The 15,641-nt window shown below is 42.0% G+C and overlaps 1 protein-coding gene across 1 annotated transcript in view; it reads right to left on the bottom strand.

Moving 5' to 3' along the window:
* LOC124622040 (putative helicase MOV-10) overlaps positions 1–15,641 on the bottom strand; it is a 314,393-nt gene that overhangs the window by 71,629 nt on the left and 227,123 nt on the right. The window contains exons 14-15 of the mRNA XM_047147599.1: positions 15,235–15,449; positions 7,653–7,819 (exon numbers count right to left, since the gene is read on the bottom strand). Of these exons, the coding sequence (XP_047003555.1) occupies positions 7,653–7,819; positions 15,235–15,449 (382 nt within the window). The remainder of the gene's footprint in view (positions 1–7,652; positions 7,820–15,234; positions 15,450–15,641) is intronic.

Genomic DNA, 15,641 nt, shown 5'->3' with positions numbered 1-15,641 from the left:
GTTGTAACATTAGTTTCTTTATGTTTTTTAAATTTTAACTGCAACATCGAAGTTGTACAAAATTAGTAATGGGTTATTTTGAAATTTATTGTTGAAATTCTAAATAAAGCGACGCAGCAATGCTGCAAGAGAGTCAGTTTGGAAGTTAGTTTTGGAAGTCAAAGAGATCAGTGAAGTCTATGTTTTGTTTACATGATGAGTGTGCAGTTCGGTTGTCAATTGATGTGAATAAATTTTGTGAAGCATGAAAATTTTGTATTCATTCATCAATGGACCAGGCAGAAGAAATATTTAAGTAAAGTGTAACAATCTGAAGAGAACATTACAACCTGATACCATTGGCCCAGCCGAAGAACTGAACCAGTCTACAACCACAACACATTCTAAAAAGGATGTTGCTGTAGCACCCTCTGATTACTGACCTATCTGCATTCTTCCTGCACTGTCTCAGGCCTTACACTATATAGCCCATGACAAGCTAACAAACTACTTAACTACAAACAACTTATTAGACGAATACAAATCAGATTTCCGTAAGCATCACAGCACATTCGCCTTAATAAAGATAGCACATGACCTAAAGCTTGTCATGGATCCATAAGAGGCAATTTATCATGTGCTTCTCAGAATTCAGCAAAGCCTTTTGGTTTTTTATTTGCCAAACTTAGCAGCCTAAAATTCTTGCCAAGCGCAGCCGTTTTGCTCACAACAACATTTTACCAGCAATGTTTGTTGTCCAGCACAATAAGGTCACAGTGGAAGCAGGTAGTATCAGGCATTACCCAGGGTATGCACTAACACCCATGGTTTGGTACTGGCTCCTGTACTCCTTTCACTGTACATAAATAATGTGTCATCAGGTTGGTCCTAGTGCAGATACGACACTGATGCTGATGACTTACAGTTTTATCTAAGTGAAAAACCAATAAACCTGAAGACAGCTATTGAGAGTCCCAATACTGACGTGAGTACACTATCAAAATAGGTGCAGGAAATATGGTTAAACCTCAGCCCATGCAAACCCCAAGCAATACTGGTTGGTCATTCTATGCTCACTAGCCCAAAATATTGGGAATCTCTACCATCTGTAACCCTAAATGGGACAAATATCATCAACTTCTTTCCTTCAGCAAAGAATCTAGGAGTAATAATAGATGAAAATATAAATTGGACTGAGCACAAACTGCAGTGTGCTGGAAGGCATCAGTATTTCTCCACATTCCACAAAAATATAAAAAGCTCTTACCTCTTGACCTAAAAAAGAAACTCATACAAACATTTATACTTCCAATTATTGATTACAGTGATATTATGCTGGAAGGCCTTTCTCAAGAAAGCTCAAGGCAACTGGAAATTCTTATAAATGCTTGTGTTGGTTATATGTGTGATGCTCGACTCTTTGATCATATTTCACCATATGCACTGAGATTCTGGATGTGTGCAGACAAGTGCAGAGATTTCCATATCCTCAGTCTTCTCTACTGTCTTATCAATAAACATTGTCCCTCATACCTCTCCCTGACATTAATGCTCTTTTCTGAACAATATGGCAGAAACACTTGTTCCCATCAGAGCAAAATCCTTTCTGTCCCACTTGATCAATCTTTCTCAAAATCCTCCTCAGCAGCAGGAACTTGACTCTGCAAAAATCTCCCACTTGACTCTGAAATAACCTCGTGCATTATTTTTTAGAGAATGACTAACACCTTCAGATTCAGAAGGTAGTTAATTATATGTTTACTAAAGCAACAATAATGACTACCATTGTCCTTGTGTGCAGTTGTCACCACTAAACACTCTTCTTTCCAACCAGATTTCCCTAATTTCCCAGTATTCTTAGCTGATACAGGCTCCTTAAATTTCCTTTCCCCTGAACTCATTACACCAGAAAACATCTTTTTGTACATCTATAATTTTTTTATATCTGCCACTATCACTATTATTATTATTATTATTATTATTATTACTAGTATAGTCAATATTAGTGGCAGCATCTGCAGTAGTACAAGTACTGACAGTATTAATGTTGTTAGTTCATCGCCAATATTACTTACTCACATTGCGACTTCAGGCATTCAAAACACTTTGTACTATATTAAAACTGTTATTTCTTAAGTAACTATGGCGTGAAAGAGGTACTGTATAGATGAATAACTGGTCTGATGTAAGAGTGGGCCTGTTAGCCCCAAACACATCAGGTTAAATAAGTAAATAAAAATAAATAAATATTCCAATCCCACGCCCTGTCCTGTACCCCGTGTGTTGCTCCCTTGTGGTTGACCCAGGTGCAAGACCTGTCCCACTCACCCACCTACAACCTCCTACTACAGTCTATTCAGGTATTTTCTACCTAATGAAATACAAGGCCACATGTGAAAGCAGCCAAGGTATATATCAGCTATGCCCCAATTACTGTACAGCATTCTATGTGGGTGTGACAAGCACCAACTTTCTACTTGCTTGAATGGCTACCATGAAACTGTGACAAGCCACAAATCTGACAATCTCAGTTGCTGTACATGTCAGACACCACAATGCAAATGACAACAGCTGCTTCACTATGTGTGCCATTTGGACACTCTCTTTCAGCACAAGTTTCTCTGAACTATGCAGATGGGAGTTATCTCTCCAACGTATCTTGTGCTTTTGCAGTCCCCCTAGCCTAAACCTACACTAGGTGTTCCCACTGCCTCACATTGCCTTTTCCCTTCTCTCTTCTATCTATACCATTCCTTCTCCAGCCACACTATTTGCTGCTTCTCACACCACTCTTCCCCTCCCTCAAATATGGGCACCGACCCTGCCTGTCCATCTCTTTCCCTTTCCTCTCCCCTCTTTTCAACCCCACCCTCTTCCCTCTCTCCTCCCTTTCTCCGTCTTCATGATCATCTTTCTTTCCTTTTTTGCCCTCCCCTTCCCCACTTTCCCCACATCTTCTATTTCCATACATTTTTGTTGTACTCTCTGTACTCATTTCACCTTGTGTGGTTGTGAAGAAATTTGTCCACAGACCTGCCTCTTTCATGCTGCCCTCTCCTTGCTAATTTCCCTATCCCCAGCTCAGGCAGCTGCTTTAAATAACCAAGTGTCAGTCATCAGTCTTGTCGTGGCCATAGGAGAGTGCATTAGGTTTCTGTGTGTGAATATGAGTACTACTGCTAGAAAAAGAGCTAGTGCTTGAAAGCTTATGTGAATGCTGTTTTCTGTTACATGTTACTGTGCATTTCAATCCACCTTCCCCTTATCTTACATATTGCTCCATCAAGAAATGTCCATTGTTGTTATACAGTGAAGAAATAGTAATCTATACGAACAGGACATCTGTAACTATATTTATTTGAACAATGAAAAATCCAGGATGGAATAATGACAATATTACGAAAAGGATAGATTGCTACTCACCATACAGACAAGATGTTGAATCAAACATGTTGCTGTTGTGGTCATCAGTCCTGAGACTGGTTTGATGCAGCTCTCCATGCTACTCTATCCTGTGCAAGCTTCTTCATCTCCCAGTACCTACTGCAACCAACATCCTTCTGAATCTGCTTAGTGTATTCATCTCTTGGTCTCCCCCTATGATTTTTACCCTCCACGCTACCCTCCAATACTAAATTGGTGATCCCTCCATGCCTCAGAACATGTCCCATCAACCGATCCCTTCTTCTGGTCAAGTTGTGCCACAAACTTCTCTTCTCCCCAATCCTATTCAATACTTCCTCATTAGTTATGTGATCTACCCATCTAATCTTCAGCATTCTTCTGTAGCACCACATTTCGAAAGCTTCTATTCTCTTCTTGTCCAAACTATTTACCGCCCATACCGTCCATGTTTCACTTCCATACATGGCTACACTCCATACAAATACTTTCAGAAATGACTTCCTGACACTTAAATCTATACTCGATGTAAACAAATTTCTCTTCTTCAGAAACGCTTTCCTTGCCATTGCCAGTCTACATTTTATATCCTCTCTACTTCGACCTTCATCAGTTATTTTGCTCCCCAAATAGCAAAACTCCTTTACTACTTTAAGTGTCTCATTTCCTAATCTAATTCCCTCAGCATCACCCGACTTAATTCGACTACATTCCATTATCCTCGTTTTGCTTTTGTTGATGTTCATCTTATATCCTCCCCTCAAGACACCATCCATTCCGTTCAACTGCTCTTCCAAGTCCTTTGCTGTCTCTGACAGAATTACAATGTCATCGGCGAACCTCAAAGTTTTAATTTCTTCTCCATGGATTTAAATACTTACTCCGAATTTTTCTTTTGTTTCCTTTACTGCTTGCTCAATATACAGATTGAATAACATCGGGGAGAGGCTACAACCCTGTCTTACTCCCTTCCCAACCACTGCTTCCCTTTCATGTCCCTCGACTCTTATAACTGCCATCTGGTTTCTGTACAATTTGTAAATAGCCTTTCGCTACCTGTATTTTACCCCTGCCACCTTTAGAATTTTAAAGAGAGTATTCCAGTCAACATTGTCAAAAGCTTTCTCTAAGTCTACAAATGCTAGAAACATAGGTTTGCCTTTCCTTAATCTTTCTTCTAAGATAAGTCGTAAGGTCAGTATTGCCTCACGTGTTCCAGTATTTCTACGGAATCCAAACTATCTTCCCCGAGGTCGGCTTCTACTAGTTTTTCCATTCGTCTGTAAAGAATTCGTGTTAGTATTTTGCAGCTGTGGCTTATTAAACTGATTGTTCGGTAATTTTCACATCTGTCAACACCTGATTTCTTTGGGATTGGAATTATTATATTCTTCTTGAAGTCTGAGGGTATTTCGCCTGTTTCATACATCTTGCTCACCAGATGGTAGAGTTTTGTCAGGACTGGCTCTCCCAAGGCCGTCAGTAGTTCCAATGGAATGTTGTCTACTCCGGGGGCCTTGTTTCGACTCAGGTCTTTCAGTGCTCTGTCAAACTCTTCACGCAGTATCGTATCTCCCATTTCATCTTCATCTACATCCTCTTCCATTTCCATAATATTGTCCTCAAGCACATCGCCCTTTTATAGACCCTCTATATACTCCTTCCACCTTTCTGCTTTCCCTTCTTTGCTTAGAACTGGGTTTCCATCTGAGCTCTAGATGTTCATACAAGTGTTTCTCTTATCTCCAAAGGTCTCTTTAATTTTCCTGTAGGCATTATCTATCTTAACCCTAGTGAGATAAGCCTCTACATCCTTACATTTGCCCTCTAGCCATCCCTGCTTAGCCATTTTGCACTTCCTGTCGATCTCACTTTTGAGACGTTTGTATTCCTTTTTGCCTGCTTCATTTACTGCATTTTTATATTTTCTCCTTTCATCAATTAAATTCAATATTTCTTCTGTTACCCAAGGATTTCTACTAGCCATCGTCTTTTTACCTACTTGATCCTCTGCTGCCTTCACTACTTCATCCCTCAAAGCTACCCATTCTTCTTCTACTGTATTTCTTTCCCCCATTCCTGTCAATTGTTCTCTTATGCTCTCCTTGAAACTCTGTAAAACCTCTGGTTCTTTCAGTTTATCCAGGTCCCATCTGCTTAAATTCCCACCTTTTTTCAGTTTTTTCAGTTTTAATCTACAGGTCATAACCAATAGATTGTGGTCAGAGTCCACATCTGCCCCTAGAAGTGTCTTACAATTTAAAATCTGATTCCTAAATCTCTGTCTTACCATTATATAATCTATCTGATACCTTTTAGTATCTCCAGGGTTCTTCCATGTATACAACCTTCTTTCATGATTCTTAACCCAAGTGTTAGCTATGATTATGTTATGCTCTGTTCAAAATTCTACCAGGCGGCTTCCTCTTTCATTTCTTAGCCCCAATCCATATTCACCTACTATGTTTCCTTCTCTCCCTTTTCCTACACTCGAATTCCAGTCACCCATGACTATTAAATTTTCGTCTCCCTTCACAATCTGAATAATTTCTTTCATTTCATCATACATTTCTTCAATTTCTGCATCATCTGCAGAGCTAGTTGGCATATAAACTTGTACTACTGTAGTAGGTGTGGGCTTCGTATCTATCTTGGCCACAATAATGCATTCACTATGCTGTTTGTCGTAGCTTACCCGCATTCCTATTTTCCTATTCATTATTAAACCTACTCCTGCATTTCCCCTATTTGATTTTGTATTTATAACTCTGTATTCACCTGACCAGAAGTCTCGTTCCTCCTGCCACCGAACTTCACTAATTCCCACTATATCTAACTTTAACCTATCCATTTCCCTTTTTAAATTTTCTAACCTACCTGCCCGATTAAGGGATCTGACATTCCACGCTCCGATCCGTAGAACGCCAGTTTTCTTTCTCCTGATAACGACATCCTCTTGAGTAGTCCCCGCCCGGAGATCTGAATGGGGGACTATTTTACCTCCGGAATATTTTACCCAAGAGGACACCATCATCATTTAATCATACAGTAAAGCTGCATGCCCTCGGGAAAAATTACGGCCGTAGTTTCCCCTTGCTTTCAGCCGTTCGCAGTACCAGCACAGCAAGGCCGTTTTGGTTATTGTTACAAGGCCATATCAGTCAATCATCCAGACTGTTGTCCTTGCAACTACTGAAAAGGCTGCTGCCCCTCTTCAGGAACCACACGTTTGTCTGGCCTCTCAACAGATACCCCTCCGTTGTGGTTGTACCTTACGGTGTGTTTTTAATTCATGTGCTTTCAGTGCTAACTGTTACACTTCATCAAACATAGGCACAACAAAAAGACTGCTAAACAAGTGAGCTTTTGGCCAAAAGATCTTCCTGTAAAGTAGACAACACACACTCATTCACACAAGCACAATTCACACGTAAATTACCACTGTCTCTGGCCACTGAAGCTAGACTACTAGCAACTGCACATAATGGGAGGTGCTATTTGGGTTGTGGGGATAAGGAGGCGTCTGGGATGGGAAGGAGGAGGGATAGCAGGGTGGGTGGGGGACAGTAAAGTGCTGGTTATAGGAGTATGCAGGGACACGTGAGTGTGCATGTGTGTTGTCTGCTTTAGGAGAAGATCTATCTAGGAGTTCTCTTCTGTTCTGGCTGTGTGTTGGTGTTTGTAATTCATGTGCTTTCAGTGCTAACTGTTACACTTCATCAATGACACTGCCACTGGATTTGAAACGAGAGTTATTATGATGTGATAATATTTTTGAAAGTGTCAACAATGAGAGACATATTAACAACTACGATACAATTTTTAGCCACTTTTTGTTGTACCTGTCTGCATCTCAACATCTCCTCTATATGGTAAGTAGCAATCTGTCTTTTTCATGATTTTATGATTCTACCAATTAATTCTTGCAACAAACACTGGAAAATCCAACGAACTCTTGCAACAAATATCAGATGTAAATTGGCAAGCCAGAAAGACTAATGTGAAAATATTTTATGCACGTATTATAAAAACTCCTCTGTTAGAACTGGAGCACAGGGCCTGCAGCGAGTATAAAGATATTCTTGAAAAACTACTAGCAAGTCAGCATAGCTTTCCAAGAATATTTTGATAGACCATTCCTTTGTCTCCAATGATATCATCAATGCAACAATAACTACTAATCTTCCTACTTTTCTTATTGAATACATCACACCATATAGATAAATTAACTTAATTAATTGATGATTTACAAAGGAAAATGAAACTCTTACCTTAAGTTCATTGTCATAAAACAGTTCATTTGGAACTTTTAGGATCTGTTCATGAGAGCGAAAATTTTTCACTAGTTTTGTAATTACAGCACAATTGTATTTTTCGTTTGTCCCATTCCTCTTATACATTTCATTTGTCATTACCAGCCGCTCCAAGAAGGATGTGCCTACAGGGGGGGAAACAAAATTCTTTGTTACAAAAACTGAATTGTGTGTGTGTTTGTGCATGTAAAAGATACAAGAGGTGAAACATACAAATGAACTGTTAACTCAAAGAAATGTTTTAGAACTGCTGGCTACAACTAGACCTGATATTATAACGAGCTGTGGTGCATGTAGTGTGATGTATCAGTTAGTGCCTAGTGCCACAGGCTGGCATGCTGTGGGTTCTCAGATCAAACTCAACTGCCAATTACTTGTTATTTAGTATTCATCAATTCCAGAAAGTTCTTGAAATTCCTTATGCTCGCATGTTCTGGAATATTCAGTGTTTGTATAAATCGTAGCTTCCTCTGTCTAGGAGTTTAGTTCTGTTCTGACTCTATGTTGGTGTTTGTAATATATGTGCTTTCAGTGCTAAGTGTTATAGTTCATTCATGACCTTGCTACTGGATTTGGAGTGAGTGTCATTATGACTTTACAGTATTTTTGAAAGTGTCAACAATGAGAGACATATTAATGACTATAATACAATTACTAAAGGCAAAAAGGATCAGGAATGTTAGGAGAGTATTTCTGCCTAGTTGAACTAACAGACAATTCCTAATAAAAACTAAGCTAAACACAGTCCGAACAGGATATAAAGGTCCAAAGGTACCAACCGGCCGCCATGTCATCCTCAGCCCACAGGTCTCACTGGTTGTGGATATGGAGGGGCATGTGGTCAGCACACCAGTCTCCTGACCTTACATCAGTTTACAGGACCAGAACCTCTACTTCTCAATAAAGTAGCTTGGCAGACCGGATGGTCACCCATCCAAGTGCTAGCCCAGCCCGACAATGCTTAAATTCAGTGATCTGACAGGAATCGGTGTTACCACTGTGGCAAGACCATTGGTGACAATTCCTAATTACCCACTTCAAATGTTAAATGAGCACATTTGGTTCATATCTGACAAATTTAGAAATTATGTGTGGTTGTGTGGGTGAATGTATGTACTTTCTAACACAAGAAGAGCCACAGCTTGAAAGCTCATTAACACTGTATTCTAAAACAATAAGGGAAATCCCTGCATGGACACTTATGTAAAATACAGGAAAAGCAACCAGTTATCTATAGAGGATTGGTGTACCCCACTTGCCCATAGAGGATTGGTGCATCGTGCATAGAAACACATAATAGAAAACAGTTAAAACTAGCTTTCGAACTCATGTACTTTTCTAGTACACACATTCACACACACAACCACAAAGACACCTCAATGTACATCCTTGTGGTAGCACCAAGACTGCTTATTAAATATGAATACCCAAAACTAGTTGCCAGGATCAATGAAGGTGAGGAGGAAGTGGGAAAGGACACACGAGGCAAGAAGAAGGTAGCAGGGTAGTGTAACCCAGATCTTTTGCCAGGTGACTCAGCAGCTGCACAGCAAAACAAAAGGAATTTAATGGTAGAGCATATAAGAAATAGGGAGAGGGGGGGGGGGGGGGGGGGGGGAAGGAAAGGGAGGTGGTGCTGAAGAGGGAGACAGGGATCGAAGAGAGTAATGGAGAGGGGTGGAAAAAGGGGGATAGGAGAGGTGAGGATACAGAGAGAGAGAGAGAGAGAGAGAGAAATTGCTTGCATGGAGACGGGGAGGGGAGGGGGGTGGGGAGCGGAGGAAGGCAGTACATGATCTCGAAGGGGAAGGAGTGGTGTGAACAGAAGAGAGAAGAGAAAAAGTAAGAAAAGGCAGTGGGAAACAGGTTAGCAGAGATTTAGGCAAGGGGAACTGTGAAGGCAAGGGGAACTGTGAGAGTGCACGATATACTGGAGAGACAACTCCCATAACTCAGAGAAACTTGTGCTGGAAGGCAGAATCCGAATTGCCCATGTAGTGAAACAGCTATTGAAATCATTAGTGTTATGGTGTGCAACATGTTCGTCACCTGGATTGTCACGTTTGTAGTATGCCACAGTTTGGCAGTGGCCATTCAGATGAGTGGACAGTTGGTTACTGCCATGCCCACACAGTATGCTGAACGACGTATCGTAGGCACCTTCAGCGGAAGGGTTTGTGTGCTCTGATGAGGTTGAGAGGTGTACTGGTGGTAGCGTAGCTACTGGCAGGGTCACCCAAGCCGGTGTCTCGACTGAGGAACCAGACGAAGTGTGTCAACTGAGGAACCATACGAAGTGTGTACCACACCACAGGGTAGGGGTGATTCTATAGGCTAGGTCGTCAACCCCTCTAGGGGAGCTAATCCCGAAATGAAACCCTGGTCCTGCAGGTTGGGGGTTGAGCGCAGGGTTGAGAGCCCTACCTTGTAAAAAATCTATTATTGCAAATAATTCAACAAGGAATACCAGACTGCCCCTACATAGACAAACTATGCTACAAAACAGGAATATGGATTTATCGGTGCTTAAATTTGGAATGTGGAACATGCATACACTGTTGCAAATAGGAGCGATGAACAGGGTTGCAGAAGAGGTGCTAAGGTATGGAATGGGAGTTGTTGCACTGCAGGAAATCAGGTGGAAGAGATGAGGAGAGATTTATAACCAGAAATTCTCCACGTACTATTCAGGAAAAGATGAAAGGCAAGGGGAGTATGGAGTTGGGTTTATAGTCTCCAACGATATACTCTGTGTATGAAAGGCAAATTTCACAATGTGACCTTTGTGAACGTATATGCACCAACAGAAGAATCAGACTGAGACAGGAGTTACAAACAAAAGATGTTGGAGATGATACAGACAAAGAATGCAAGTCTGTTAAAGATGCCAGTAGGACAACAGCACATGAAATACTGGGGAAAGCAAGGAGACTTAGGAATGAAGACTGGTATGAAGATGAATGTAGACAGACGGTTGAGTCACAGATAGGCACAGCAAGAAGACTACCAAAACTCAAAACAAGTAAGTGTCTGGCCACAAGGCCTTCTGAATTAGACAACATACACACACACATGACTACTGCCTCTTGCTGCCGAGGACAGACTGCGAGCAACAGCACATGATGGGAGTAACAGTCTGGGTGGTGGGGGTTAGGAGGAGGGTGGGGTGGGGGGTGGGATAGCAGTGTAGGGGTGGGGGACGGTGAAGTGCTGCTTCTGGGAGCATATGAGGTGGGGAGGGGGTAGGGCAGCTAAGTACAGTTGGGAGATCAGATGGACGGCCGGGGGGAGGGGTGGTGGAGTGGAAAAGGAGAAAGTAGAAGGACTATGGGTGCATTGGTTGAACAGACTACTGTGTAGTGGTCGAGTGGGAACAGGGCAGCAGACAGGTGCGTGAAGGACAGTGAATAAAGAAGGGTGAGGGTTACGGGAATGTATATTGCAGGGACAATTCCAACCTATGATATTCAGAAAAGCTGGTGTTGGTAGGAAGGATAGAGATGGTACAGGCTGTGAAGCTGTTACTGAAAATAAGCACACTATGTTGTGCAGTGTTCTCTGCAACAGGGTGGGCCAGCTGTTTCCTTGGCTGCAATTTGTCGGTGGCCTTCTTGTGGATAGACATCTGGTTGGTCGTCATGCCTACATAGAATGCAGCACAGTGGTTGCAGCTTAGCATGTAGATCACACGACTGGTTTCAAAGGTAGCCCTGCCTTTGCTGGGATAGGTGATGCTTGTGACCTGGTTGGAGTAGGTGGTGGTGGAACAATGTATGAGACAGGTCTTGCATCTAGGTCTATTACAAGGATATGAGCCATGAGACAACAGGTTGGGAACAGTGGTTGAGTAGGGATGGATGATGATACTGTGTAGTTTTGGGGGCGGTGGAATACCACTGTTGGAGGGGGGAGGGGGGGGGGGAGAAGGACAGTGGGTAGGACATTCCTCATTTCAGGGCACAATGAGAGGTAGTCAGAACCCTGGTAGAGAATGTGATTCAGTTGCTCCAGTTCTGCGTGGTAATCAGTCACGAGGGGAATGCTCCTCTGTGGCCAGAGAGTGGGAGTTTGGGAGGTGATTGGTGACTGGAGAGTTAAGGCATGAGATAACTATTTCTTTGCGTGGCGAGACAGAATACAGTCTGTGAAGGGCTCAGTAAGACCCTTGGTATATTTCGAGAGGGACAGTGTGTCACTACAGATGTACAGATGTGACAGTCACAGGTAGCTAGGCTATATGAACAGGTTGCTAGGTTGTATGGAAAGGTCTTCTCGATATGGAATGAGTGGCAGCTGTCGAAGTGGAGGTATTGCTGGTGGTTGGTAGGACTGATTGGGATGGAGGTACTGATGTAGCCATCTTTGAGGTGGAGGTCTACAGTGAGGAAGGTGGCTAGGACCAGCTGAAGTGAATGGGTGCAAGGAGGTGTTGAGATCCTGGAGGAGTGTGGACAGGGTGTCCTCACCCTTGATTGACATCATGAAGATGTAATCAATGAATCTGAACCAGCTGTGGGGTTTGGGGTTCTTGGTATCCAGGAAATATTTCTCTAGATGGCCCACAAATAGGTTGGCATAGGATGATGCCATGCAGATGCCCAATGTTGTAACCAGGAGGTGTTCGTAGGCGATGCCTTCAAAGGAGAAATAATTGTGGGAAAAGATATAGTTGGCTATGATGACCAGCAAGGAGGTTGTAAGTATGGAATCTATTGGGCATTGGGAAAGGTAGTGTTCAATAGCAGCAAGGCCGCGCACTTAGGAATGTTTGTGTAGAGGGATTTGGCATCAAGAGTGACAAGCAGGGTACCATTTAGTAAAGGAACAAGAACTATGGAGAGTTAGTGGAGGAAGTGGTTGGTATCTTTTACATAGGAGGGTAGGCTGTTGGTAATAGGCAGAAGGTGCTGGTCTATGAGAGCAGAGATTCTCTCAGTGGGATGTCCTGGGTGGTTGGGTTTATGGACTTCAGAAAGCATGTAGAAGGTAAGAGTGTGAGCAGTGGTAGATGTGAGAAAAGTGATAGCTTAGAGGGAGAGGTTTTGGGATGGGTCAAAGGTTTTGAAGAGAGTCTAGAGACCTCACTGGATTTCTGGAGTGGGGTCACTGTGACAGTGTTTTTAGGTGGACAAATCTGACAGCTGGTGGAGTCTTTCCACCAGATAAACCTTGCGGCTCAAAATTAAATTGTTGAAGCCTTTGTCAGCAGGTAGGATTAACAGGATTGCAGTTCTTTCTTCAGATGTAAAAGGTTAGCTTGCATGTTGAGAGAATTGGGGAATGATGGTGAGGAAAGGTTTGAGGTTAAGAAATTCTGGAACGTTAACAGGGAGTGATTTGTGGATAGTAGGGATGTATCATGCTCAGATGAGGTGCGAACTGCATCAAGCAGGGTTCTGCACTGGTCTTTAGTTGAGTCTGAGTAGTAGGGTTGGTGGTCAAAAAGCGTTTCCACTGCAATGAGAAGCAGAAGGAGAGAAGGTCTTTAATACGCCCAAAATGTCTGAACTTGGGAGTGGGCAAAAGGTACGGCCTTTGGAAAGGACTGATAGATTTGTGGGACTAAAACTTTTGGAGTAAACATTCACAACTGTGTTTCAGGTCTGTTAGGTTCCTTGCTACCAACACCAGGTTTTCTGAACAGAACAGGTGGGAACTCTCCCTGCAATATATGTTCCTGTAACCCTCCTGGCCACAACCTTCATTAGTCACTGTTCTTCACCTATATATCCCCTTCATTTTTCCCACTCTAGCACTAAACAGCCTTCTATTCCATTAATGCACTCACAGTCATTTTACTTCTCTCTTTTCTGCCCCTCCCCCCCCCCCCCCCCCCCATCCCCTCTATCCCCTGCCCTCTGTCTAACTTCCCAACTGCACCTAGCTGCCTTACGCTCTCCCTGCCTTCTCTCTGTATGTTCTCAGAAGCAGCACTCTACCATACCCTACCCATACCCTGCCACCCCTCCCCTTCCTCACCCCAACCACATCCTTGCCCCCACCACTGAGATTGCATGCAGTTGCTTGCAGTCTGGCCTGGGCAGCCAGAGACAGTGGTTGTCGTGTGTGTGAGTTGTTTTTGTGTGAATGTGTGCATGTATTTTATCTCACTCAAAAAAAGTCCTTTTGGCCAAAAACTTACTTGTTTAGCAGCCTTTTGTTGTGCCTGTCTGTCCACTATATGGTGGGTAGCAATTTACCCTTTTCATAATATTATCAAAATTAAAATATGTATTTCCCACTGTTTGATGTATGTATATCTTTATGTATGTATGTACTGCATCTCCTCCTAAACCACTGGACCAATTCCAACCAAAATTGGTACACTTGTCACTTACAGTCTGGCAAGAATCACTGTGGGGGTAAGAACCATCTACCTATCAAGGAGATGGAGTGAGGGTGAAAAAGCAGTGTAGCCCATGACGTGCAAATAAGCAGACTTTATTCATCCAGTATTTGAGAATGAGAGCACTTAGAGCCTTCCAATATCAAACCTTTAAAAAACTTTTTCTCACTGACAACCTCTAGAAAATGATGAAACAAAATAAGTTAATCGCTTACTACATTTTTGCTGTTGGCGCAATAAAACTGTCACATGATGTTTTAATTTATTACTTCTTTATTAGAAACTGTATCCACAATACATTTTGCAGATAGTATTGACAGATACCACAGAATGTACCTACAAAATTATATCATTTATGACACATAGTTCAGGTGATATGATGTCAAAAACACAGAGATGTGTGAAAAACTGCTGTACCATGCACAACGTTTAGTTTTATTACTTTTTGCTACTAATCCTATTCACAACAAAATTTGCAGACAGTACACACATATGCCGCTGAATACACCTACAATGTTACATCATTGTATGACATAGATCACGAGATATGACATTGAGCTGCGTGAAAATGAAACTCCAGGGCGAAATTTGATAGAGATACAGATGAACCATGTATTCAGATATAAGTGAAATATGTTAAATATATGTGACGTGGGTGTATGGCAAAGCCACATGCAAAAAGCTCCTCCTAAACCCCATGAACTGATATCAACCGAAGTTGGTACACATACTACTTAGTATTTAAAAGAAATACTATGCCAATAAGAACCGTAAACCTACTATTGGGGTGCAGGAGATAATGTGGAGAGAGTAGGGAAGAAGGCAGTAGGAGGAGACCGACAGACAGGGAGAAGGAGATAATAGACACAGTTAGGCAGACAAAGCGATGCACAGAGGGAGAAGGAGCAAATGAATCGAGAGAGGTGGGGGAGCATATAGACAGTGAGAGAGGGAGGAAGAGGAGATGGACAAAAGGAGAGTGACAGAGGAGATAAACTGATAGAAGACTGAAATAAATATATACTTGGACAATGCTTGGTACTCAGCTAGTATGGAAATAATTTTTACTTGTAGTACAGTGGTTGTGATTTCAAAGTTAATACTCAATGCACATTTATGATTAACCTCAAATACCACAAGGGAGTTAACTGTGGTGTGTAAAACATTGTTCTTGAGCAGATATTCATAACATACCAAGGCCCAAGTGACTAGCAGGAATAGACCTCAAAATAGGTCCCAACTGCTTTGGATCACCAGCCAAAATGAAACGTCCCAATAGTTGCCCAGGGTGAGACTTGCTGGTTAGCAGCCCACAGACAGGAACAAGCAGTTCAGGCTCTGGAGCTTGACCACTTTCATCAATGAAGACATGAGTGAAGTGTCCTTCTGGTACTCCAGCGCTAACCAACCTGAAGCATTAGATTAGAGACATATCAAAGCTATTAAATTCTAGAAATTGTAACATGTGACACTACAATAAAAATAAACTGTGTAAATTTTAAAATATACCAAACACAGTATGGACTAATTTTTATTAGTTATCCATTTCAAAGGGAAGTTTTCTATTCCCCATATTTTACATACAAAATTGAGTACAATAT

This window comes from Schistocerca americana, chromosome 7 (assembly GCF_021461395.2).
Source record: "Schistocerca americana isolate TAMUIC-IGC-003095 chromosome 7, iqSchAmer2.1, whole genome shotgun sequence".
Taxonomy (NCBI): Eukaryota; Metazoa; Arthropoda; class Insecta; order Orthoptera; family Acrididae; genus Schistocerca; species Schistocerca americana.
Note: the sequence above shows the minus strand (reverse complement) of the source record. Positions and strands in the feature narration are given on the sequence as shown.